The sequence below is a fragment of the Cimex lectularius genome, unplaced genomic scaffold (genome assembly GCF_000648675.2).
Source record: "Cimex lectularius strain Harlan isolate CLEC.00 unplaced genomic scaffold, Clec_2.1 scaffold117, whole genome shotgun sequence".
Classification (NCBI taxonomy): Eukaryota; Metazoa; Arthropoda; class Insecta; order Hemiptera; family Cimicidae; genus Cimex; species Cimex lectularius.
This window is the reverse complement of record NW_019392706.1, coordinates 153,899-179,368: the sequence shown is the minus strand read 5'-3', so window position 1 is coordinate 179,368 and position 25,470 is coordinate 153,899. Positions and strand designations below refer to the sequence as shown.

Below are 25,470 nucleotides of genomic sequence, written 5' to 3'. Positions count from 1 at the left end.
AGGGGAAAAAGCCAGTTGGTATGTAAAGTGTGCCAACTTGTAAACGATTTTAATAAACAAGATAAGTGGACTCAAGGGTTAATGAAATATTACAGCTGTTTTGAGAAATTGAGCTTTGAAGTTTTTCAAGCTGTTTTTCAGAAAGAAGTTTTTCAAGATGGCCTCAGTTAAGTTGCAATATTTTTTTTTTTTAAGTTTTTGACCTAGGACTAATCCTGAAATCCAAACAACCATAACCAAACATCTTCTGGAATTCTTATATGAAATGTTGGGTGTGAATCAATGACGGTTGGATATGTACTTACCTGAATTCACTTTTGTTTTTAACTTTAGCGTCTCTGCATTGTTAGGGTGTAGTTCGTCTCTTTTACGCTTACACCTACTCACTGTTCCACCTTCGATCCATCTACTAAACTAGAGCCTCTTCTTGAAACTTAAAGCCACCTTTCTTCCAACTGTCTCTATCAGTTGTAGATTAATAATAACTATAATAATAAAACAACTTGGTTCTTTAGGAATTGTAAAGAGCTTTTATTGCCTATCACAATAATAAATAGAATGCAATCAACCATACTAACATTTTTAAAACAATAATTCTTGCTTTAAACATAGCATTAGTTAATTATTTAATGAATTCAAACTATGAAACAAGTTTGCCCCTGTTATATTTGTTAAGCTGTTGGACAATATCAAGTGCTTTGGATCTGTAGATTTCAACATCCTCTTCACTTTTTATATCCTCAAGATAATCCTTGATACTGTAGTTGCTTTGTTCTGTGGTAGCAAGTTTTTTTTCGATATAAGAAATCTGCGCATGTCCTTCATTTTCGACCAACTTTTTCTGTAAAATAATAACATTTTAATCTTTATTGTAATGTAAAAAATGTAAGAAATGTTTGTATAAACAATTATATTTGGTAGTACAGATCAAGTGGGTACTGTAGATTATTAACGAGTCGAAAAGGGAAAAGGCCATACTGGCAAGATAGGCATAGGTCATATAAGAATGGGCACCTTCTGGCTGGAAAGTAACTGTGTACGCCTCGTTATGTAAAAATACAATAACAATCAAGCACATTTTCAATTGTAGAAGGCTTGACGTTTATAGGCAATATTTTGATAATCATCAGATGTGTGTAGTTTTGGGGCAAGATTGCTGTTCCGATACCTCACGGCTATAGGGATTTTTAAATGTATACAGTAGGGCATGGTGTGTTCTTATTTAAAAAGAAGGGATGAGCCCAACGTAGATTTTTGAAGTCCAGGTCCGAGAATATCCCTCGATCCGTCTGTCTATAATTTTAAAATTTGCCAGATACCTTTCTTAAATGTTATCTTTAAATGATTAAGAACAATAAAATTTGTATTTGACCTCAGCTGTTTGTCGGGATGAGCCCAAACTAGATTTTTGAAGTCCAGGTCCGAAAATATCCCTCGATCTGTCTGACTATAATTTTAAAATTTGCCAGATACCTTTCTTAAATGTTATCTTTAAATGATTAAGAACAATAAAATTTGTATTTGACCTCAGCTGTTTGTCGGCCCATAAACCTCCTTCATAATGTATATNATATATATATAAAACTTTACAAGAGAAAATATCTCTGGAATCGTCAGTATATATCAGGCTGAATACTGCACAGAAAGCAAACCTGAATACTGCACACTAGGTGCAGTATTCAGGAGAAAAATGACCTGAATACAGCACATCGTGTGTGCTATTCAGGCGTTTAAAATATTTTTGTGTGGTATTCAGGCATTTTACATACCTATATATATATATATATATTTAGTTCTTTTAACATGTAATAATTTATTTGATAATCAGGTTTAATGATGGTATAAATAGAAGCACAATACCTGAATTTCATTGAATTCTTCCACAGTTTCTTTCTTTTTTGTTTTAGTTTTTGGTCTTTCTATCTCCAATTTTGCCTTCTCCTTTGTCAGTGATATTCTTTTTATGTCGATTTCATTTTCCAATTCTAGGATGTTTGAATAGACTTCTATGTCTGATTTCATTGTATTTATTTTATTATTTAAAGATTTCAACTCTGATCCGATATTCTTTACCATAACCTCAACCTGAAAGATTTTTGCTGTTTTGTTTAAATAATTATGGAGTTCTTTAGTCACATTAAAAAATAATTTATTTTCATTTTGATATAATATCAAAGTAGATTATTATATGTTTTAAAGGGACAGAGAAAAAACAATGGACTGATGGTGTAAATTGTACAGGGGGAAAAAATGTTTCCAGTTTCCCGGGACATTTGGCTAACAATATTAACATAATTTTTTTCCAGTGGAATTGCATCGTTCTTTCCGTTTTTAAGTATATATTTTAAAACTACAACCACTAATTAACAGATAAATCATAAAACTAGAAAAAAATGAATGCTCATAATTTTTCCTCTGGACCCTTCATTTCTAATTTGCCCAAGGTCACATACAGCACCTGTACGGAAGAAAAATGTTCATGCAGAGAGGAAGTAGTGAGATTCATCGAAATGTAAAGGTCTTGTTTATTTTTATGTTCCAAAACTTACCTAACAGACTGCTGCTTCAGAGTGAGGTGTGACGAATTCTTGGAAATCAGGCAGATATAAGCCTGCATCCCACAAGGAAGCATTCTTGGTCCCATCATGTATCATCTATATATGCTGACCTAACCCTGACATGAATCCCAGGACATCAGGGGCATAAAGATAATGAAAAGTTGACATGTCGGGCAAAGAGGGGGCCAACATGGACTCTAGGTCCCAAACCCTACTGTGGCCTGGCATCTTGCCACAAAAGAGGAAACATCTTAAAATGGATCCTTAATAAGTCTAAACCCTGGTGGAACAATACCCCAGGAATGAGGCAAGAAGAAATTCATAGAAAGGCCATCCACAAAACTTAGAAAGGAGGAACTGTACTGTAGAACTGGAAGGCAATCGTCACCGTACCAGGTTTCTAGTTGTACTCCTAACAGGGCACTGCCACCTAAGAAGGAACAAACACCGAATAGGAGTATAGACAGAAGAAGCACTATGCAGATACTGCCAGGAAGAGGAGGAGACCACAGAACACTTTTACGTTTCTGTGAAAGTCTTTGTAGGTGCAGATTCTTGCAATTAGAAGAGGAAAAACCACAAGCAAGATCCTACACTAAGGAGCAGCTGGCAAGGAGGTTGATTAACAACCTGAAGCTGGCCAGTGAGTTATAAAGAAAACAGAGAATATAATAGATAATAAGAGAACATAATGTAATAGGGGAATATAATGTAATAAGGGAATAATATAATAGATCTACTCAGGTCGAAGTGCAGAAGGCCTTCTGGCTGCCTCTTTTAACCTTATCTCTACTGTATACTGCTGACCTACCTGCACACTCAAATACCACCATCACAACCTACGGATGATACCAAAATATTGTCCTCTAACTCCAATCCAAGCTACTTCCAACATCCAAGAACACGTTAAGCTTATCATAGACTGGTGCAAAGAGTGGAGGACAAGATTGATGTACATTGAAAAAACAGTCTTGCCCTCCACTGTACATCAGCAACAAAGAGATACCAATTTCCACTGAAGTACTTAAAGAGCAGTGTATTACACACATTGAATGATATATCTTACATCTGCCGATTAATTGATTAGACTGAAATTATTTCCGTAGGATAACAACAAACCTTATTTAAATTCGTGTCACATTGGAGTGTTCTGTTCCAATGGATTTGACTGTATTTAGCATTTCACTAAGCACTTTCAGGTAGTCCCCCCTTGTGATTATAATTATAGTCTGGATGATGACCATCGTAACATAGACTGCTACACAGATGGATCACTTATCAAAGGTATAGGGAGTGGTGCAGGAATCTACATACCAAAATTAGGAATCAGCATCTCCTCCCCTCTTGGCAATAACACCTCCGTTTTTCAGGCGGAAATCTGGGCCATCAATGTGTGTTGTAGAACACTTATGGAAAATAAAATTAAGGGAAAAGATATTAAAATCTTTTCTGACAGTCAGGCTAGTCTTAGGGCATTACAAAAAGATTTTTCAACCTCACGACTGGTGGAGGAAACTATAGATCTTATCAATAGGATCTCTTTCAGGTTTGAGAATAAGGTGACCCTTACTTGGATACCAGCACATAAAGGACACCATGGCAATGAAAAGGCGGATGGCCTAGCCAAAGAAGGTTCTAATACTGTGTTTGTCGGGCCACATCCAGTATTACCTCACTCTATGAGCACAGCCAAAGAGAGTATCAATAACTGGGGCATGAAACAATTCCTTAGGGAGTGGAATTTATCCCCCGGACACAGGCAATTGAAAGAGTTTGTTAAGGCGATCAAACCAGCAGAATCGAAATGGCTATTCTCTATCTCAAGGAAGGGAATTAGGAGGCTGATAGGTATTCTGACGGGCCACTGCCCACTGAGAAGACACCTCTTCGTAATGGGTATCTTACCAAATCCCTTTTGCCGCTTCTGCGAAATAAAAGATGAAACGGTAAGGCACTACCTCGCAGAATGTGATAGGTATGCTAGGTCTAGATTTGAAATTTTTGAAGGAGAGGACATCACCAAATCACTCCCCAAGATAAAATGGTCCAAAATCTTGGGATTTGTGAACAAGCCCAAAAGGTTTATGCAGGACACGTGAGCCGACCAAGTCCCGGACCTTTTAGGGATGGGTTACGAGTCTACCCAGGCATTTAACCCCTCGGGTCTTGGTCGCCCACCCTGCATAATATATAATAGATAAGGGAATAATATAATAGATCTACTCAGGTCGAAGTGCAGAAGGCCTTCTGGCTGCCTCTTTTAACCTTATACTGCTGACCTACCTGCACACCCAAATATCACCATCACAACCTATGGATGATACCAAAATATTGTGATACAAAAATATTGTCTTCTAACTCCAATCCAAGCTACTTCCAACATCCAAGCACACGTTGAGCTTATCATAGACTGGTGCAAAGAGAGGAGGACAAGATTGATGTACTCAGTGTACATTCACATTGAAAAAACAGTCTTGCCCTCCACTGTACATCAGCAACAAAGAGATACCGATTTCCACTCAAGACCTTAAAGAGCAGTGTATTATACACCATGAATGATACATCTTACATCTGCCGATTAATTGATTAGACTGAAATTATTTCCGTAGGATAACAACAAACCTTATTTAAATATCGTGTTACATTGGAGTGTTCTGTTCCAATGGATTTGACTGTATTTAGCATTTCGGATGATACCGTGTTGTTAATTTGAAGCGATTTGTAATCTGCAGCTGTTGGAACAACGGCAATTTTTTCTGCAATTTTTTTCAACAGAGGAACGATTTCATTTCCTAAATTCTTCAGCTTATTCGACTCATCAAGTTTTAAAGACTCAACTGTCGCCAGGAAATCTTCAATTGCCTTCTCCTTATCTTTCAGTTCGATAAATTTAGCATACCTTGTCGAACTCTTCCCATCATCAATGTTCTAGAAAAATAATAAACAAAATTTATTTAAAAAGAGTGACAATTAGTAAGAAAAGTTGCATATTAAATTTTCAATATTATATAATAACAAAAAAAATCTTATTAATTCTGGTTTTAGTAAATAAAATTTAACAAACAAACCTGAGTGGTTTGTGACAAACTTAATTCTGCTTCTCTAATTTGGTCTTTCATGTCACTTATCGCTTTACGCATGGTTGTCGTTTGTGCATTATCTTGTTTGACTTTGTTGAGCAATTCCCTTCTTTGTTCTTCTGGCGAAAGGCTCGTTTTCATTTCGTGTACAAGATGTTCCTTTTTGTTTTCTAGCTCCCATAACTTCAACTCCAGTTGCACTAATTCTGATTTAGCCTGTAAGACAGTTTTCAGGTTGAAAATTATTTTTTTTGTTATACTAAAGTAATATTGTATTTCACATTATACCACCCTTTCTAATGAATCATTATACAACTTTCTTTTGCCTCTTGTTTGTTTTTATTCAAACAATTAAAAATTTTGATTGATATAGGACTGCATATTTAGTGTATTTTTCTGTATGAGTGTCAAAAAATGTTACATACTGTGACCAATATTGGTTTTATTATGGAATCTACATCATTGCTTAGAGTTCTTCCCTACGCTGAGTGGAGAAAGAATATGGCTAATCTGCTCAGCCTACTTCCCAAGAGAGGAACCGTGCCCAGCCAAGTTGCTGGATGACATTGTGAGGTCCAGGGAACAAAACATGAAACTAGTCATGGGATGTGATGAAAATTCCCCAATGTGGAAGTACTGACATCAACAACCAAGGCAAGTCCTTAGGCACGGAACCCACCTTCTGTGTAGGCCACCTGATGTAGGCAAGAAGTCTTAGACCTGACAATTAATTCCCAAGGGGCTGATGAATACATCTTAAACTGGATAGTATCCAGGGAACCATCAAACTCTGATCAGATTTGATTTGAAGAGGCAGGGAGGCAGGTGAGCTTCCTCACGAAGATCAAAGCTTCACACAAACGGAAGAAGAAACACTCTCTCTGCTGGTTGAAAATCACTTCCCAGGAGCACAAATAATCCATGAAGAAATACTCCTTGAATGCTCAAAACAAATAAAAACCACAAAAGAAGAGTGGAAGGAAGTGGCAGCAACAATACAACCTAAAGCCATAAGCTCCTTTCACTTGAGAAGTTTAGTCCATACAAGGCGCCAGGAATAGATGAAATCTACCCAGTACTAGTACAAAAATGCAAAGAGATTCTCATGCCATACTTAGTAAGAATATTCCAGAGCATGCCTAGCATGGAGTGCATTCCTAAAAGATGGCGAGAGATACAAGTGGTGTACATACCAAAAGTTGGACGACCTATCGACTACAAGCCCAACTTGTACAGACCTACCAGTTTCACATGATCCATGTTAAAGACATTAGAAAGACTGGTAGAGAACCACATTTAAGAACAAACCTCTCAGTGAGTGACAATTCGCATACCAACCAGGGAGATCCACAGAGATCATTCCTGGATGACCTGTGTAAATGCCTAACCAAGTCCATAAACGACAAGGAGATAGCTGTTACACTTTTTATAGATATAGAGGGACCTGTTAACAATACATCCACAGCCTCTCTATATAGAACAATTAAAAACAGGGGAGTCTTGGAAAAGATATGCCAATAGGTGGAAGAAGGCCTAGAGAACAGGATAATCACATCCACCTTGGGTGGTGCGATCATCCGGGCTAAGACAGCCAGGGGATGCCCACAAGGGGGTATTCTCTCACCTCTACTGTGGACGACGCTGGTAGACGAAGTCCTCCAAAAGATGGAGCAAGAAGGATTCTACTGTCTAGGCTACACGGATGACCTTGCTGTAGTAGTAAAGGGCCATCATGCAGACTTCGGTATAGATCGTGTACAACAAACCCTCAATCTAGTTGACAGCTGGTGCAAAAGGTAGGGTGCTATCTATTAAACCAAAATGAAGGGGAGATGACATTAGGAAGCCTGAAATCTCCAAGTCTAAACGGGACCCTGATCCCATTTTCCAAGAATGCCAAATATCTAGGGATTACACTAGATCAGCAGCTCACATGGAATCAACATTTGACTAAAACCACCCAGAGAGCCAAAATTACCTGGGGGAGGTGCAGAACTACTGTGCCAAAAACTGGGGTTTAAACCCCAAAATGACCCTATGGCTATACACCTGCGTTTTAAGACCAATGTTGACATAAGGGTTGGTGGTGTGATGGACCAAGACTCTGCAGGCCAAAGCAATCAGGCTATTAAGTGGCACCCAAAGACAAGCCTGTACTGGGACCACAACGCCAACTGAAGCGCAGGAAGTGTTGTTAAACTTCCCACCACTTCATATTTTAATCCAAAGAGAAGCCAGAGCAGGAGCCCACAGGCTCATAAATGGACAACCATATGCAAGGATAGGTCATGTAAATAAACAATTGAGACTGAGGGAGGAGATACAGGCAGATGCCATATTAGGCATGCCAATTGATACCACTACTCCAAAATACAATTTTACTAAAAAGTACAAGGTACTGATAACAGAATGAGAAGGATTGGCCATAGGAACACTGCTAAAGGCAAACTCCTACTGGTACACTGATGGTTGCAAAACTGACAAGGGCACAGGAGCTGAAGTCTACGGAATGAATCCAAAGACCAAGATAAACTTAGATAAATATGCTAGTTTTCCACTCTAAAATCATAGCGATTGAACATTGTGCCAGGGAAATAAAAAGGCTAGGAAAATCACGTGTTGACATCTTAGTTAAGACTGAATTATTCCCAAAAAATGAAATGCTACTGACGTAAATGAACACTTTTGTTTGGAAAAGGATTGAAAAGTGTTGACATTCGTACAAAAATTTGAATTTTTGATATTATATATGTATGTATATGTGTATCTGTATATGTATATGATTTTTTTCACTGTTAATTTAGATAAACATCATAAATTCATAAAATATATCATTTGTTTGTTGCATCTCAAGATACAGCTAAAATTTAGCAAGGAAAAGAAAATTATGAATAAACATTTAATTTAAAAAACAAAACAAAAATATGTACTTACTGGAGATATGAAAACTTGATCTGCAATATTGGTCTTTGTCTTGTTAAGAGAGTTAATCTCACTCTGCAGCTTCTCCGCTTTGACGAGTATTTCATTTTTTTGTTTTTTTAAAGAATTGAACTGATCCCTTTGTGAGCTGTTCATTTCAGATTCAAGTTGTTCAGCCTTGAATTTTTCCTAAGAGGTGGGGAAGTAAAACACAACAGAATTTAAACTACAAATCTAGAAGTATATGAAGTTTCTCTACTGTCCGTATTTACCTTTTCAATTTGGTCTTCCAGGTCTTTAATAGCTTCTTGACGACGCATTCGATCTGCAAAAAGTGTCTCTAACGACACGACGTCTGCATCGTTAGTAGCAGCTTGTTCCCTGGCCTCCAAAAGAATTTTGTGCGTGTCACTGCCAACGTTGATTTTGTCTAAAGCCATGTTGTGATCAGCAAGTGCCCCTTGTAAATCTGCATAAAGAAAATGCTCAGAATTAAACATAGAACATATAAACGTTACAAAAATAACAAACAGCTAATAACTTGACAACTATTGCTAACTACTTGATCTAAGAGTATTTTTTCCATAATAATTTATAGTAGATTTCACAAAAGGTTCACAAGCACTATTGTTCTTGAATTTAGTACTAACAAACTGCATTGGAAAGGCAGGTGTACTGAAATACTCATGGACAAACCGTCTGTTGTCTGTGCCTCACAGTGCAGGAAACAAGGGTAACTAAGAGGTTTATAGATTAGCCAGCTCTTGTTCAAGAAGCTTGCGACTCTAAGAACTTTACAATGCATCAAACATTCCAAAACTGGGGAATCTCCCTATCAATAGAAACAATTCAGAAAATGCTAAGAGAAGTGGACCAGGGAGAGGTGGAAAATTAAACCAGCATGGATCAAGAAGGCACATTTGGGAAATTATGGTAACGAGTTGGCTGACAAGCTAGTTTAAAGGATGAGAAACTGCAGGTGAAATTTTGCGTTGTTCCAAAGACACATGTAAGGAAAGCGAAACCAATGTTTTGAAGGAGTAGGAATATAGAAATTCAACAAACTTTAAAACAACTATGGTGTTTACATGGAAAAATGCACAAAAATATCCATGCATCCTCAAACTTGCAAGAATATAATATATGCATGTACTGTCTTTGAAAAAGAAAGGATGCTACTTGTAAGAAAAATTATACAAGGAGATAAATGTCCTACACAAGGTGAAACTGTTAAAACAAAATAAAAGTCCTCAGCAGCTGCCAGAACCATTCTGAAAATTACAAACTCCTGTAATAATTAAATGGATCAAGTTAAAAACTCATACCTAATGGAACAACATCTCAGGACAGAGACAGGCAAACTTCATTAAAAAATTCTACCTATTAAGACCTACATCCAGGCTGGACAAAGCTCAGGATCATTGCAGGTCTGCTAACAAGACATTGCTTCTTCAGAGATTTAAGCATTTGTTCAACTGAGATCTAAAAGATCTATTGTGGAATTGACCCTTTTTTATTTCCATTCCGCTTCTATAATTCTCTAGGCATTAGTGCTGCCTTTTTGAGGTGGCTGTACTGTTTCCATTTTATGCATTGCAGTCAAGTTGTGTCTTTGCTTTTTCATGACAACATCTGCAGGTTTCTGTCACAGTTTTTCCCATTTTTTAATTTTTTTTATTTTTATTAAAATCACTAGCTCAACCATATACAAAGAATTAAGATTTTTAGTTGAGATAAAAAAGTCAATGGCACGAGCGGGATTCGAACCCACGATCTTCGGCTTGATACGCCGCTGCTCTACCACTTGAGCTATCGTGACCTCGATCCACTCGGACACCAACTTCCTATCTCAACCGCACCTTTTGAATTTTCCCTCCTTTTTTATTTAAAATGAAGTATACTTCACTAAAGCTCTCCGTGGCCATTTCATTTGTCGTCGAGAATCCAATCCGATTACACGACATTTGAAAAATTGCAATTGTAATATATTAATTGGTCAAACGGACCACGAAATTAGTGAATATATACAAAGAGTTCTACATTAGTGCATGTATAGAAATATTTCACATTTAACAAGTTGAGACATCAGATTGACCATTTGGTTTTATCACATTATTCGCTAGAGGAGAAATATTACTTAATAAAATCGTTATAATGTAAAACAAATTATCACACTATATCACAGATGTTTTTAGACTATTTACACATGTCTTGTAGCAAACATAGCTTCAGACATATTTCCTTTTTTCCTCCTATGAAGTGGACAGCACCTTTGACTTTGCAATGGAATGAAACTTGTTGAATCGCAGGTGAATTGACTCTTGTGTGGTTGGGAGTTGTAGTTCTATTTATATTTGGTTGTTTCTCAAGTACCACTCGGCATTTATTGCCACTTGCACAGTTTTAGTTTTAATACTTGCAGCTGCTTCATTTTGGACGAAGACACTGCTTCCCATAATTCATACCCATAAAGGATTAGGGGCTTTATGATATATTTATAAATTAGCATAGCGAGTTTGACCTCAACTTGGATCTGTGGTTTATAATAGTATATAGCATATCCAGACGAGCATATCCTTTGGTCACCTTTTTATTTATGTGGTACTTCCAGGATAGCCGTCTGTCCAGATGAACTCCTAGGTACTTCACAGAGCTGTCAGGAGGTCAACCATCTTGTCTGCTGAGAAAGTGATTTTTGTTTTCCTAGTTGAAATGTTAAGGAACTTCTTCGATTACTTTTGCACATGGTGAATTCATTAAATGCATTCCATTTATCAATTGGAATCAAGAGGATATTTAAAAATATTAGTAGAAGCAGCTGTTGTATCCTATTTTTCTCTCTTTATGAATATGATCTTTCTCCTTTGTTATACTTATGAGTTTTCCTTCTTGAAGGTGGGATAATAATAGGTCATCTCAAAAAAACCACAACCAGTTTTTATCCACAACGTTTTGGATTTATTTTAATCCTTCCTCAGGTGAGTTAACGCAATGGTTAAAAAAGTGGTCGTCAGTCATTAATATTTTATAACAGTTTATTTTTAAAAAAAAGAGCCAGTGTGGTACTTATTCAGACTACGAAAAAACATTTTAATATTTATTTATTCGTTAAAATATTAAAACGTTTTTTCGTAGTCTGACTGGCTCTTTTTTAAAAAATAAATTGTTATAAAATATTAATGACTGACAACCACTTTTTTAACCATTGCGTTAACTCACCTGAGGAAGGATTAAAATAAATCCAAAACGTTGTGGATAAATACTGGTTGTGGTTTTTTTGAGATGACCTATTATCCTACCTTCAAGAAGGAAAAATCATAAGATTAACTGTTGAGGTCGAATATAAGAAAATGTTCCTTTGTTATATATATTTTTACTAATATTATTATCTATTTTTAGTAACATACAGCTAATAATGTTAAAACTTTGATTTCTTTCTTTTCTCTTTATTATAATTTTAGGTTTTTAACTTAACAATGACCTCCATCAGATGGATTGTATTCATGCATGCACCATACTTTGTAAATAATCATAAATTTTCAAATAATAAAAAGCATTAAAAAAGAGGTAAAAAGTTCAGCTCATTATCGTGGGTATGCTGTCTTAGCTTTGTACCAATTCTTGACAAAGGCTTGCAACACACCTAGGAATAAAGCTGGAATATATCTTTATCTTCCAGAGCTTTCTCTATATCATTATTGTTTCTATGCATGTAATCTACAGTTTGTTAAAATGTTTGCTTTTTCACTGTAGGGTTTTAATTTTGAGCACTAGTTCTTCAATTAGTTTTGCGATTACTGGAAGTAATGAAATAGGTCTATTGGATAAAATTTAGTAAAGTAAATTATTCCTGAAGTGTATAAATGTTACTGAATATTGATGTGTATAAGCTCAACTCTGCACATACACACGCATACAGGGTTGAAACTGTACACAGCCCACCAGCAATTAGCTTTTGTGTAATTTACAATAAATTACAACCAGCCCTAGAGAATCACCCTCCCCAGGTGTTGGAAATCCGGTTTTTGTCTGTCCTGCCTGATATTCCTCCATCACACTCCAAATATATTACATAACTGATGTGATTGAGGGTCGAAGGGGTACTCCATATTCCGCCCTGGCCACCTCACACACACACTCACATTCACGCTAATAAATACATTCTGTCTCAATATAAACAAAATGTAACACAAATTGGGTGTCTATCAGTAGCATATCCACTAAAACAGCCCTGTTTCAAGGGAATTTTGAAGAATTTCAAGAATTCTGAAAGATAGAGAAACACACAGTGCCTTCATCAAGCTTTTGAGGAATATATCCCCTTCATCAGGACGTTAAAACCATTTCTAATGATTTAAATGATTAACAAATGGACGGATGAAACGTCTGTGCACTCTATTAAGTAAACTCATAAACTCATATGGTTGAAGCCATAATTTATTTAATACTATAAGGAGATGCTTATATTTGTTAATTGTTAAAATAATTAGAAATGTATAGTTCCAAAGTCCTGATAGGAGAGTCGGTCGCTGCAATGGTTTAGGTGTTGACACAGTGCTCATCACTGTAAAGCAGGTCCTGGGTTTGAATGCAGAGCTGCTGGATTTGAACCCAACATACTTACAAATGGCATTTTTTTCTAAAAGCACTCCGAAGGTACATCAGGTATAAGTAGTTGAAATACCATAAAGGGATATATTTCTTGAAAGCTTGATGAAGGAACTGAGTGTTTTTCTTTCTTTTAAATTTCCCTTATCTCTGATCTTTTATATATAATTATAATATTAACACTAATATCAATCACATCAAGATGTTTTGATAACCTTGTAATTTGGTCATTTACAATCATTTTGGACTGTATGTTTTTGTTGTGTTTGTCTGTCAGACAAGTTTCAGCATTTCTCCATCTTCAGTGTCGGGTCTGGGGGTGTTTTGGTAACATTGTACTATTAATTTTATATTTCATAATTTTTATATAAAAAAATCATCTTCATACCTGTAAGTTCAGTGGCCATTTGTTTCACTTTTCTGTCATAAACAGCTATTGACGCCTGGTCTCTCGTGCTTTTTTCCATGTCTTTTTGTATGTTTGACAATTCAGTCGAAAGCTGTCCTATTTTTAGTTGTAAAGCACCTTGAAAGTATCTTTTATCCTGGATCAGTCTTGTCCTTTGACCTCGGCTTGTTGCGGTTCTCATGACATTCAATCCTTGCTGTGAAACCAGCCTCTCCCGCTGAATTAAATTCATTTTTTCAAATTACTGGACACAATCAAATCCTGTTCAATCCTACCTGTATATTTATAGGAATTTTCTCAGCTGTCATCATCCCTGACGGCCTACCTGAAGGCGTTGAGGAATATGAGGGATATGCTCGGACTGCCGAAGGAGGTCGAACGGTTGATCTTGCTTTCTCAGTTGGTGATCCCTGTTCACATATGTTAATTGTTAAAATAATGATACAGAAAGAAAATACTTATTAATGAAATTTACACTATAAAAAGCTCCTCTTCTCGATTTGGGTCTTTCTACTAAATCTTCATTGGATGATCTAGTACTGGGAGGTCTTCCATCTCGCCTCCACCGAGTAACAGGTCTTTCAATATCCATTTTTATTCTTTTTAGCTTAATTTATTGACCTACTAATTTTCTGTATGTATGGTAACACTGTGAATTATTAAATGAATAGTATTTATTATTCTATTAGTAATATAGGACAAATTTTCCCTATCATACTAAAAATAACGACATCCCTGTTTTCAAAACTGGTGATCACTCATTAATAAATTATAGGCCAATTATCATGAATGTCTAGAATTCTGAATGAAGCTATTTTTTCTCTTTCCTTGGATTCTCAATTAAACAAAAACAAGCAAGCCGAAACCTAAGTTCTGCAAATTAGGTATCCTTTTTTAATCCTCTGGATTCCCTGAGGGATCACACTTAGGCCCCTTTCTATTTAACATCTTAATTAACAAAATTGCACTGCTCATAATGACACACTCTTTCTCCTATTTGCATACAATCTCAAAATATTCCACAAAACTCATTCTGAATCTGACTGCATTTATTTACAGTCCAAACTAATTAACCTAGCAAAGTGGTGCAGTGGTGCATCAAGAATGACACTAAACATTAAGAAATGCGGGTTAGATCTACCCTGTCCTTCCGTTACTCCATATATATAATACCTTATTAAGCAGAGTAAAATATCAATGATCATGGCATTCATTTCAACCAATCTCTCACCTTTAATAACATATCAACCTATTAGCCAACAGGGCAAACAAATTATTATTATTCATCTGTTGCCACTCCAAGGATTTTAATCCCTCCACTTCTTCCCTCCTGTACACTTCCTTGTCCGTTTCCTATTAGAATACTGTTCCTTAATCTGGTACACACACTACAATACCTCATTAATTTTTTTTGAGAAAATTCAGCACAAATCCCTTAGGTGGATAGGCTATTATGATGTTCCCATTGATATCATGCAGCACTAATTGTAAGTTTAATTGTTCTTAAATCTCGATGTATCGGCCACTTTAACAACTCTCCCGACCAGTTCAGAAATTTTTCAAACCCTATCCTCTATTCACTCATTACATTCACTACTTTCTTTTACATTCCTAGTTATATTCAAGTGTTTTTTTGTATTAATGTGATATTGGTTTATTTGTTATTGCCGATAGGCCTTGAGATACACCCACCCCACTTGTTGGCAATCCGGGAGCAGACCTCGGTCTTAACCGTCCAGCAACTGGGGTTGGGCTCCAGATCCTGATAACAGCAAGGCCAATTTAGCACCCACGCATGCAGTTCCTAGATCCAAAACCATTCACACTCACGTTCATTCTTAAATATATTCTCTCCTATTTACATACCATTGTATTGGTGGAGAACTCAATATTCCTCCATCATCCTCTACACATATTATATAACTAACCTAAATGAGGGTCGATGGGATACTCAATATTCCACTATCGACCTGTTCACCCTATACTTTCATGCTGATAAATACATTCTCTCCTATTTAGATACCATTCACTCAATTAAGTTGGTGGAGTACTCAATATTCCTCCATCATCTTCTACACATATTATATAACTAACCTAATTGAGGGTCGTTGGGGTACTCAATATTCTGCCATCGATCCCCTCATATCACACATTCACGCTAATAAATAAATTTACTCTCAACACATGATAAGCCACAAAGCTATATATAATAAAACAACCCTGTTTCCTCCAAAAATCGGAACAGGGGACCCAGATACTTACTGCCTTGCTCAAGCATGATTACCACATCAGATGGCATTCTTACATTTTACTCTTTACATAGAGCAAAAGTGTTGCACTCTTCAATTAGGTCGTTGAGGCATATCTAGCAACGTTTCTCTAGATGCCGGACACATGCACGGGCTTTGGCCCAAAAGTAAGTGTTCGTATGTCAACCTTGCATTTATAAGTTTCTAAAATTGTTTAAATGCACAATATTTATATAGCTGAAATTAGTGAGGATAATAGTTTTTGACTTTCATCTCACAGATTACCCCATGTCTTTGACCATTCCATAGGATTATGAAACAAGGCAATCTTACTTTGTGATACTATATTAAGTATAAATTTTATCACAATTTATTAAAATTTTGCGGAGCTCAATTGATACCATAGCAAGTTAGGAAGTACTTAGGAGTTTTACTCACACCTATTCTTTCTTGGTCCATACATATCTTGAAAAAAGCTTTTGACACCAAAACGCGATAAATATGTCTTGGTCTCATTGAGAACAAAATACTCTGAATTTAATGCAGTTCTATGTTATGGGTGCCAAAACTGGGGATACCAAATGTATGATTGGGTGGAGAAAGTACAGCTCTTCTTTGTCAGGAAATTGTTTTCATTGCTGTCTGCCACCCAACCATCCCCTGTACTTGGAAACTGCCGCTGATCTTATTTTTGTTTATTTTCTAAAACTGCACTTTGATTATAGTCAAAACCACAAGGTCCCCTGATTCTATTCTATTTTATGACTATACTAATAAAATCATAAGTTTTCGGATTATCCGGACTTTCCGATCATCCGGACAAGTCCCGGTCCCTTTAAGTCCGGATAAACGTATTTCTACTATATTCGGCTTCGTGTAATTTGAACATTGGGCAAAAAAAGAGGGAAATCTGAAAAAGTTGTGGGTCGGATGATGAGTTGGTGTGTCGGGCATACCAAAGTTATGATAGCTCAACTGGTTTGAACAGCGGTTTATTGAGCCTAAGGTCGTGGGTTCGAATCCCTCTCGTGACACTTATACTTTTCATCTCAACTACACTTTACATTAAATTATAAATCGCTCAATAACTGCTCAGGTTCATTTTAACTTTTCATATTAATAAAGTTGACACTAGGGTTTTAAAGACAGATGTCTCGACTAGCGTCAATCTGACTAAATGCTTCTATTATACAACATAAGATGGAATTTTAAAAGTTTCTCCTTTTTTTTCAAGAAACCACAATAATAAGTCTCGACAGAAAACTTAAATACTTAATTTAAAAAAATCAATGTATGTTAAAACTGAGCCAGTCAAAGAAATAATAACTGATTTATAAAAAATGAAGAAATATTTTCTAGAACGACAATATTGTCAGAACTTACCACATAGCTGAGAATAATCGTTCGAGTCGATTAAATTTGACAAAATCTCCTGACCTGAGATTGCCTTCAATGTTTCGCCGTGAAGTGGACGAAGGCAGAGAGGAAGCCGTCCGTAGTTACAGCCCTTTGCCAAACCGTTGCTAACAACTGTGTTAAAGGGTGGTGGTGGGTTAAAACTACGCTGGACGACCAGGTTGGTGGATCACGGATTTGGAACGAACTTTTTTTTTGTGATTCTATACTCCAAAATATCCGACACGAATCCGCCACTTCTTGTGAATACGCCCTGGATTCGACAAAAAATTTGAAAGTTGGGATTTTCCGTTTTTTAGTATTTTTATTTCCCCTTTCTGTTGGTTCAAATCAACTATGTGAATGTATCATTTCACAGCACTTTTTATGTAGATTGCAATAAAAATATAGTAAAAGCTATCAAAGTTTATCAATTACCAAAAAATTTCTAAAAAACAAATATTTTTCAAATAAGCTAGGGTCATAAACAATTTCATTTCGTGAAGCTAATATGAAATTTTGTTTTAGCACCTCTAGAGGCCACTATATATTTTAGTTTGAATTTAAATGTATCGATTTTTCGACCTCTAAAATTTTTCCGATTTTTGAGAAATCATCAGAATATCTGTTTTTAAACGGCTATAATTCAAAAATAGTTAAAACGATTATAACGTCAAACAGACTATTTGAAAGAAGACGAATATTAATGACGTACCGTAAAAATATATAAAATATTTTTATAAGAAAATACACAAAATAGCAAAATTATTTGTCAGAAATTAACCTAGTTTTTGTAAACGGAAATAATAATCTGATTGAATGGTGAAAATTTGAATTGAATATTGGTAGGAATGACAGTCAAGCAGAAGGTCGTCGAAATTATCAGTCAAAAAATTAATTTACATTTCTACGAAAGTCTGTATCTAAGGGTTTTATAACGCTAGAATCGCTAGAATCACGACAATGAGGTCAAATCTAAGTTTTGACCATTTTTTGACCTCCTTTGCTTGTTAAAATATGCAAAAAAAGCAGCATTTTGATGATTTATCTTTTTAAATCATACCAAATTAGAATATTCTGCATCGTAGTACATTTTTGTTTTGTGTTAATCAACAATGAAATTAATACAGTCATGACAGTCACTCATTCCTAGCGCAAGCTCTAACATCATTTTTCTCAAAAGCTCGAGGACCGATTTTCACGGTTGATTATTCGTTTTAAAGAAATTGACAAGTAAATTTTATAACTGTATCAAACTTTATATCACTTTAAAATCGGACTTATTTCCATTTACAAAAACTAGGTTAATTTCTGACAAATAGTTTTGCTATTTTGTGTATTTTGTTATAAAAATGTTTTATATATTTTTATGGTACATACGTCATTAAAAAGCTTTCTTTCAAATAGTCTGTTTGACTTTAAAATCCTTTTAACCGTTTTGGAATACAAATGAAAAAAAAACAAAAAAAAAACAGACATTCGGATAACGATTTCTCAAAAATCGGCAAAATTTTACAGATCAAAAAATCGATAAATTTAAATTCAAACTGAAATTTATTTTTGGTTCGAATCTCGCTCGTGACACTCACTTTTTCATTTCAACCAATACCTTACATACAAAGAATAATTAATTGAAAGAAGTTATTTGGCCAATCGGACCACTAAAAATAATGGATTTATATTTAGTGGACTCTAGAAGTTCTAAAGCGAAATTTCATATTATTTTCACGAAATAAAATTGTTTATGACCTGGTTTATTGAAAAATATTTTACTTTTAGAAATTTTTTGGTTATTAATAAATTTTGAAAATTTTTACTATATTTTTATTGCAAGCTACATAAAAAATTGTGTAAAGTGATATATTCACATAGTTGATTTGAATAAGTAGAATGGCGAAATAAAAATATTAAAAAACGGAAAATTTCAACTTTCAAATTTTTTTTTGCGAAACCAGGGCCTATTCACAAGGAGTGGCGGATACGTGTCCGTGTGTGATATGTGTAGAATCACCAAAAAAAGTTTGGTCCAAATCCGTGACCCTCCAACCTGGTTATCCCCTTTAAGTTGTTATTCAAATTCTTTCAATCATTTGGAGTAAACTTCTAGCTATTTGAACTGATGAGTTTTTTTATTAATACTTTTATTTATTAAAACAGGTCAAATGAAACCATCTATTAATGGATAATTTAGTAATACATATTCTTTAGTCCAATCGCAAATTAGTCTACTACTATAGTACTTTTCATAGTTTTGTTTCTTTAGTTCAGTTCAATTGACTTCATCCTTCTTTTAATAAGTATTAGGTCATTGCTGCAATTCTTTTTACCGGTTGTTCTTTATACCTTGGGCAGTGCCTCCATTAACATGGGTGGCAGTTCCTTCCTCCTGACATAACCTATAAATGGAGTCATCATTGAATATACCCATGTTCTGTAATAGTGTATTGTGCCAGTGAACAGTTATAGCTTTACCACCCCACTGAGTTTTATACCCCGTTAAGCTGTAGCAATTTGGTGAGGTTCTTTAACTATGAGTTTACTATGTATGACAACTCGTGAGTCTGCCAACTTTTTTTGTTTTTTGTGGACCCATTGGATGAATCTGTCATCTTGTTATCCCAAGTCCAATATATGTTCTGAGCCTATAGTCTTGCATATCCTCAGGCCAGTTGGTCAGTTCATTACCCAGCATCCTTTGTGCGCTGGCACCCGAGGGATTGACAGGTTGTCACCTCTGAAGACTCATCTGACCGGATTTTGAATTGGATTATTGGAATTTTTGTAGTTTTTATTGCAATAGACAAGAACTCTAAGTCTAATCAGATTTCAGAACTAATTTTAATGAATAATCACCAGCTGATTCCCACGCACATTTCAATGAACATGTCGTGCTAGTGTTACATAAATGTTTATGAATATACTCTCTGGTTTATTGTATTTTGGAATCTACCTTCCCCTAAACAAAAAAGTATTTAAGACCGGATGCTGAATGTTCACTTATTGGTAGCGATTAGCGCATAGGGCATCGGCGCCCGCTTACAGTTGATAAAAGTTAAAAAAAACCCTGCACATTGAATGGCACTATATTTTGCAAGAATATAATAGAATAAGGAGGCTTAATAAAAACTATTTGTCAGCAATTTGTAGGCAAACCAAGATGAAGGGTAACTACTTAATTATAGATTCATCACCTTGCAGACCACAAGAGGAAATCTTTAAAACTTGATTAAGTACTTATATCTAATGGCAAGCTTGCATATATTTACCGTATTGCGTTACAAGTATTGCGTTCTGGGTGGTTGTGAAGGAACGTTTCAAGCCCTCGAATGTGGGATAATTACGATTTGAACGGATTGTTTCCACAAATCGTAGGAAAAAATTTCAATTGAAAATATGTGATTGAAACAAACAAGAGTGAACACCTGAAAAATACAAAAGTGATTGTCTATGATGAATCATCATCTACTTCCTAGAATTGTTTATCTTCGACTATGATAAACTATACTTGTCATTTCACACGTTTTTTAATTAAAGATGGAAATTAAATTGAAAACTCTCCATGCACACACGCTCAAAATAAACCCTTGTTGGTTGATATAAAAAAAGACAAGTAAATAATATTAAGAAAAGATAATTTTTGTTTAAAAAATAGTTGGTAGAACAGTAAGTTTGTGTTGCCAAAGGGCTCTAGAAGGACTTAAACCCCTTATGCTAAATGGAGTTGAAATTCATTTTTCTAAAGAGGCAAAATATCTGGGTGTCATCTTCGACCAGAGACTTTCATGGAATCAAGAACTAAATAAAATCACACAAAGAGCCATTGACAGATGCAAACGCCTTAGTGGGAAAAGTTGGGGACTGAATCCAAAGATGTCACTATGGCTATACACAGCGGTTGTTAGACCCATGATGGCCTATGAATCAGTGGTTTGGTGGACAAAGGCAGCTAAAGGCAGTCAAGATCTTCAGTACTGCTCAGAGACTGGCATGTTTGAGCATCACTGGTGCAATGAGGATAACTGGAAGTCCTTCTGAATCTACCACCACTAAATATCTTCATCCAGGGAGAGGCCAGAGCCACAATTCTTAGGCTAATGCAGGGACAGGCTCTAATTCCTCTTTACTCACGTAACAAGGAGCAAAGCTTGGAAGGGAGCTTCAGCTAGACAGTACATTGGGGATGCCTGTTAATGCCATGACCCCTAAATTCAGTTTTCACAAAAAAGTTCTAATCTAAACACCTTGTAGAGCATACTGGGAGAAGGGGATCCCAGTTAATGCCGACCATATCGGGTTTGCAGATTGCTCCAAAACCGAATATGGGTCAGGAGTTGGCATTTATCGAAATAAACCAAGAACTAGAATTCATATAAGCCTTGGTCAATATATGAACTATGGCTATTGATCACTGTGCCAGGAAGATAAAAAGGCAAGGTATTGTCAATAGAAGAATATCTATCTACTCGGACAGCCAGGCAGCACTGAAGGCAATTGCCGCATCGGCGGTAAAGGCCTGAATCTATAGACTGCGAGCTCGGTCAGACATTGGGGAAAAAACAAAATTACCCTTGTCTGGGTATCAGGACACACAGGGCAGAGGGGCAACGAAGGGGCCGATAAATTGGCCAAGGAAAGTTCAATCTGAATACCTGAACCCTTTTGTGGCTTCCTAAATGGCCAAAAACGCGGATCCATTAGACAATAAGTCCTCCGCTCAATGGAATGTAGCCCAAGACAGAGGCATGCAAAAAGTTTGACAAAGGACTATCGCAGAAACTAACGCAAAACTACTAAATCTAGCAGATGTTAGGACTAGAATAACAGTTGGACTGCTAACTGGACACTGCAGACTCCGAAGACATATGAATGGACTCAGAATGGCAGAAAAAAGCCTGTGTACAAATTGCCAAGAAGAAGAAAAAACAGTGAAACATGTCCTCTGTTGATGCGAAGGCCTCTGTAGGCTGCGATTCCTAATTCTGGAAGCTTAACGAGCTTAAAAAAATAGAGATGCACAATAGACCAATACTGTCGCGGCGTGCAGTTCGTAAAGAGGCCGGCTCCAAAATAATCTAATCTAATCTCACCATCACCTTTTTTGGCTTTGGAAAATGTGGTGTTGCTTCTCCTTTGTCGAGTCACGGTCCAGAACATCTGGTACAATATGGTTAAGGCTTGGGGACCAAGAAAGGTGTACCTCCTGTCCTCATCCACGTCCCTCTCTCACTCCAGGTTCCTTCATTGTTCCCTCTGACCCCTCCCAACCCTTGTCTACAAGGGGGTGTCCAGGAATGGTGTAGCCATGAGGGAGTGGCAACCTCTCTAAAGCACAAGCTGTACTCATGTATGCCTCGGGTCGGCATGGGGCGGCGGGTGCCTTAGCAGAGGCACACGAGGGTCAGGGTACCAGATCCTGTCTACATAGACGGGGGAGGTGCATAACCATCTGTATTACGTGGTAACAGAAATGTTCCAAGGTACAGCCCCTGTTACAGTGAGAATGGACTCGTAGTTGGCCGTAGTGAGACCCCTGGCGGGTACTTAGAGAAGAGGCTGTTTTCTCTCTGTGACCTTCACACGAAACTTGCGCATGACCATCGTTATACACCCGGCCTCACGGGATACGGCGGATCGGACGGCAGCGTATAAGCGTTGAGAACGCTATGATTACGCTGAAAAGTCCCTCGAATGCGTGAGTAGTGGCGGATGGGAATGGGTAGTGAATCGGTTGCTCCTATTCGAGTATGCTTTGCACGTAGGTACAGTCTGAGTTCGATTGGAGGCTTTTTACCGTAGGCCGTCTCCTCTAAGGGGTGGTTAGCAATTCCACTTTAGACAAAGCCGCGGCCGGAGCGGATCCGGTAGTTTCTACTCTGGGAGATAGGGTGGCATTCTCTATCTAGGGAGCGCGCGGGAGACCAGGCTGATGTATTTCGGCTAAGGTAGCCCTTTGCGCGCGCGGCATACAGTTCGATGCTTAATGCGAACCCGACCACTCGGAATGGGCGAGCGGGGAGCGAGGCTGCATTGGCCCCTCAGGGCTGAGCTGCCTCTACACCAAAGCTGCGGCAGTAACACCCTTCTGTCGTATGCGGAGGTGCGTCTGCTTTCATCTTGGGAATCAAAACGTCCGATAAGGCCGAATAGGCTAGGTGCGAACGTTAAAGATCCTCATTGTCCTTTTTAGGACGATCGAGTATACGGGAAAGCAATGTCCAGCACGTCTGCTGTAATCGTAGTGAATCCACTTTTCATCACAAGTAGCAACTCTATAAAAAAAGTTTCGTTTCTGTTTCGGAAAAGAAGTGTCACGCAAATTTCATAACGATGATTTTTTGACGGTCATTTAATGCATGAGGGACCCAACATTCGATCTTTTTCATCTTTCCAATTGCTTTAAGGTAGTCAGCGACGGTCGATTTGCTAACTGAAAGATTCTCTACAAGTTCTGTAACAGTTTTTCCGGGATTTTCTTCGACCAAAGCTCGTAGAACTTCATCATCTTGGAAAGAAATCCTTCCACGACCTTCTTTGTCTTCAAGGTTAAAGTCTCTCCAAACCATATTTGAAAGGTTCTGTCACTCACTCTGCCATCGCCCCAGGCTTCTTGAATGTTTCTGGCCGTTTGGACACCGTTCCGACCGAGTTTAAACTCGTAAAACGAAATCACGAGTTCACATCTTAGTAAATTTACTCCTCTTGCCTTCATAACAGCTTGCATTCGACGTGGCATCGATTTTAGGAGTTTTGAATGTAGTGCTGTGGAGTACTTTCATACTCCTCCGTCAGCGCCTTCTTAATTCCTGCAAATTCTCTGTCATCGCTGGGCAACTTTTTACCCTCTTTGACAAGTCGTCCAATGGTATTCGATAGGGTTAAGTCTGGACTACATGTTAATCACTTCAAACACTGAACTGATGCCCGTTCACCAACGATCCTAGTGGTGTGGGGCCTTGCATTGTCACATGTAAAACCAAACCGTTGCCAAGTAGTGGTATATAAGGAAAAACTTCTTCTGATATCACACCTTCAATGTATCGCGCAGCTGTTCGGAAACCTTCGATGGGTTTGTGCGACCTTCTGTAGAAATGCCTGGTAGCGATGGAAGACCCTTCGGACGGTCGTTTTGAGAATGATAAGCATCCTGACCACATACGCTTGACTTCTTCAATCTTCCAACGATTCTTGCTGAATCTGTATCACTTAAAATCATCACTCAAAAAAACTTGAAACTTAAAAATGGTACAACTTAAAAAAAAATCAAACCACTGGAACGTTAGAAAGAAATTTTACTGAAAAGCCAACAAAGAAGAGATTGGATTTATTTACAAAATCCAATTGTAAACACAAATGGGAGATTTGAGCTGTTTTATTTAGCTCTAATCCTTTAAAACGGACCAAATATTGTTATAATATAATCAATGGGGGATTGTCTAAGAAATAATAAAAAAGATTAAGGAAGGCCATTTCTTGTTTGCAGTGTAGTTGAAAAGTGGTAAAAAGGAATAATATAACAAGTTAATAAAATAGAAAATAAACCTTTCATTTTCAAATATTTAAAATAATCTTTTCCGTAAATAAAAATGTATCTTTCTAGTGCTAAAAAATTTATCAAATAAGTTTAAAAATCTATTTGATGATGTAATGTTTTTATATAAATTTTTATATGTATGTTTAACCTGAGCAAAGCAGATGTCATTGTCAGTGAAGCATGTAGTTTAAATAATTGATTTGTTTAAATAAATTAATACCAATACATTTACTGGCACTTAATTTTTATGCTTATTGTCTTAATTTCATATCGTTTGGTGAAATAAAAACTTACCAACTTTCATGTACGTATTGCTTGTTTTTATTTTCGCTTTACTTCTCAGTGATTTGCTTTATAATGCTTTCTTGTCTTCTTAATGGCTTTTTGTGGTCTTTCTTCTCCGGTATTCTCCAGATGAAGAATGGTCTGAGCGTCTGAGGTGCAGAAGACGGCGATGGATCTGCACATTAGGCTATGTTCTCCCCCCCCCCCAATTATTTTCTCAGTGATATTCCATTCCCAGGATGCTATCCCCATGTACCTGGAAAATCAATTTTTGTTTTAAGAGTGAAGAGAAAAAAATTGAAAAGTTTTTAGAGACTGGTAAAACACTGAGCGTTAAAGGATTGTTGATTTAAAGAGGGGCAAATTTAAGGGGTAAAACTATTGAATTGTTTTGTTGTTAAATTAAATAAATACAAAATTTAAAACCTTGTAA

The 25,470-nt window shown here is 36.7% G+C and overlaps 1 protein-coding gene across 4 annotated transcripts; it reads right to left on the bottom strand.

The window, feature by feature from the left end:
* Positions 1-515: 515 nt before the first annotated feature.
* On the bottom strand, positions 516-25,228 carry LOC106666679 (intraflagellar transport protein 74 homolog). Of its 4 annotated transcripts, none has more exons than XM_024226266.1 (10): positions 25,047-25,228; positions 14,053-14,226; positions 13,853-13,987; positions 13,557-13,794; positions 8,833-9,029; positions 8,573-8,749; positions 5,627-5,854; positions 5,181-5,486; positions 1,861-2,085; positions 516-841 (listed from the first exon to the last, which is right to left on the bottom strand). In XM_024226266.1, exons 2-10 carry the CDS (start codon positions 14,167-14,169, stop codon positions 641-643), a joined length of 1,824 nt encoding a protein of 607 aa, XP_024082034.1. In that variant the 5' UTR covers positions 14,170-14,226; positions 25,047-25,228; the 3' UTR covers positions 516-640. The 4 variants fall into 4 exon arrangements, with proteins under 4 accessions (XP_024082034.1, XP_024082035.1, XP_014249522.1 ...); XM_024226267.1 differs by lacking the exon at positions 25,047-25,228 and adding an exon at positions 20,488-20,618; XM_014394036.2 differs by lacking the exon at positions 25,047-25,228 and adding an exon at positions 17,210-17,415 and having other exon boundaries at positions 13,557-13,773.
* Positions 25,229-25,470: the final 242 nt, after the last annotated feature.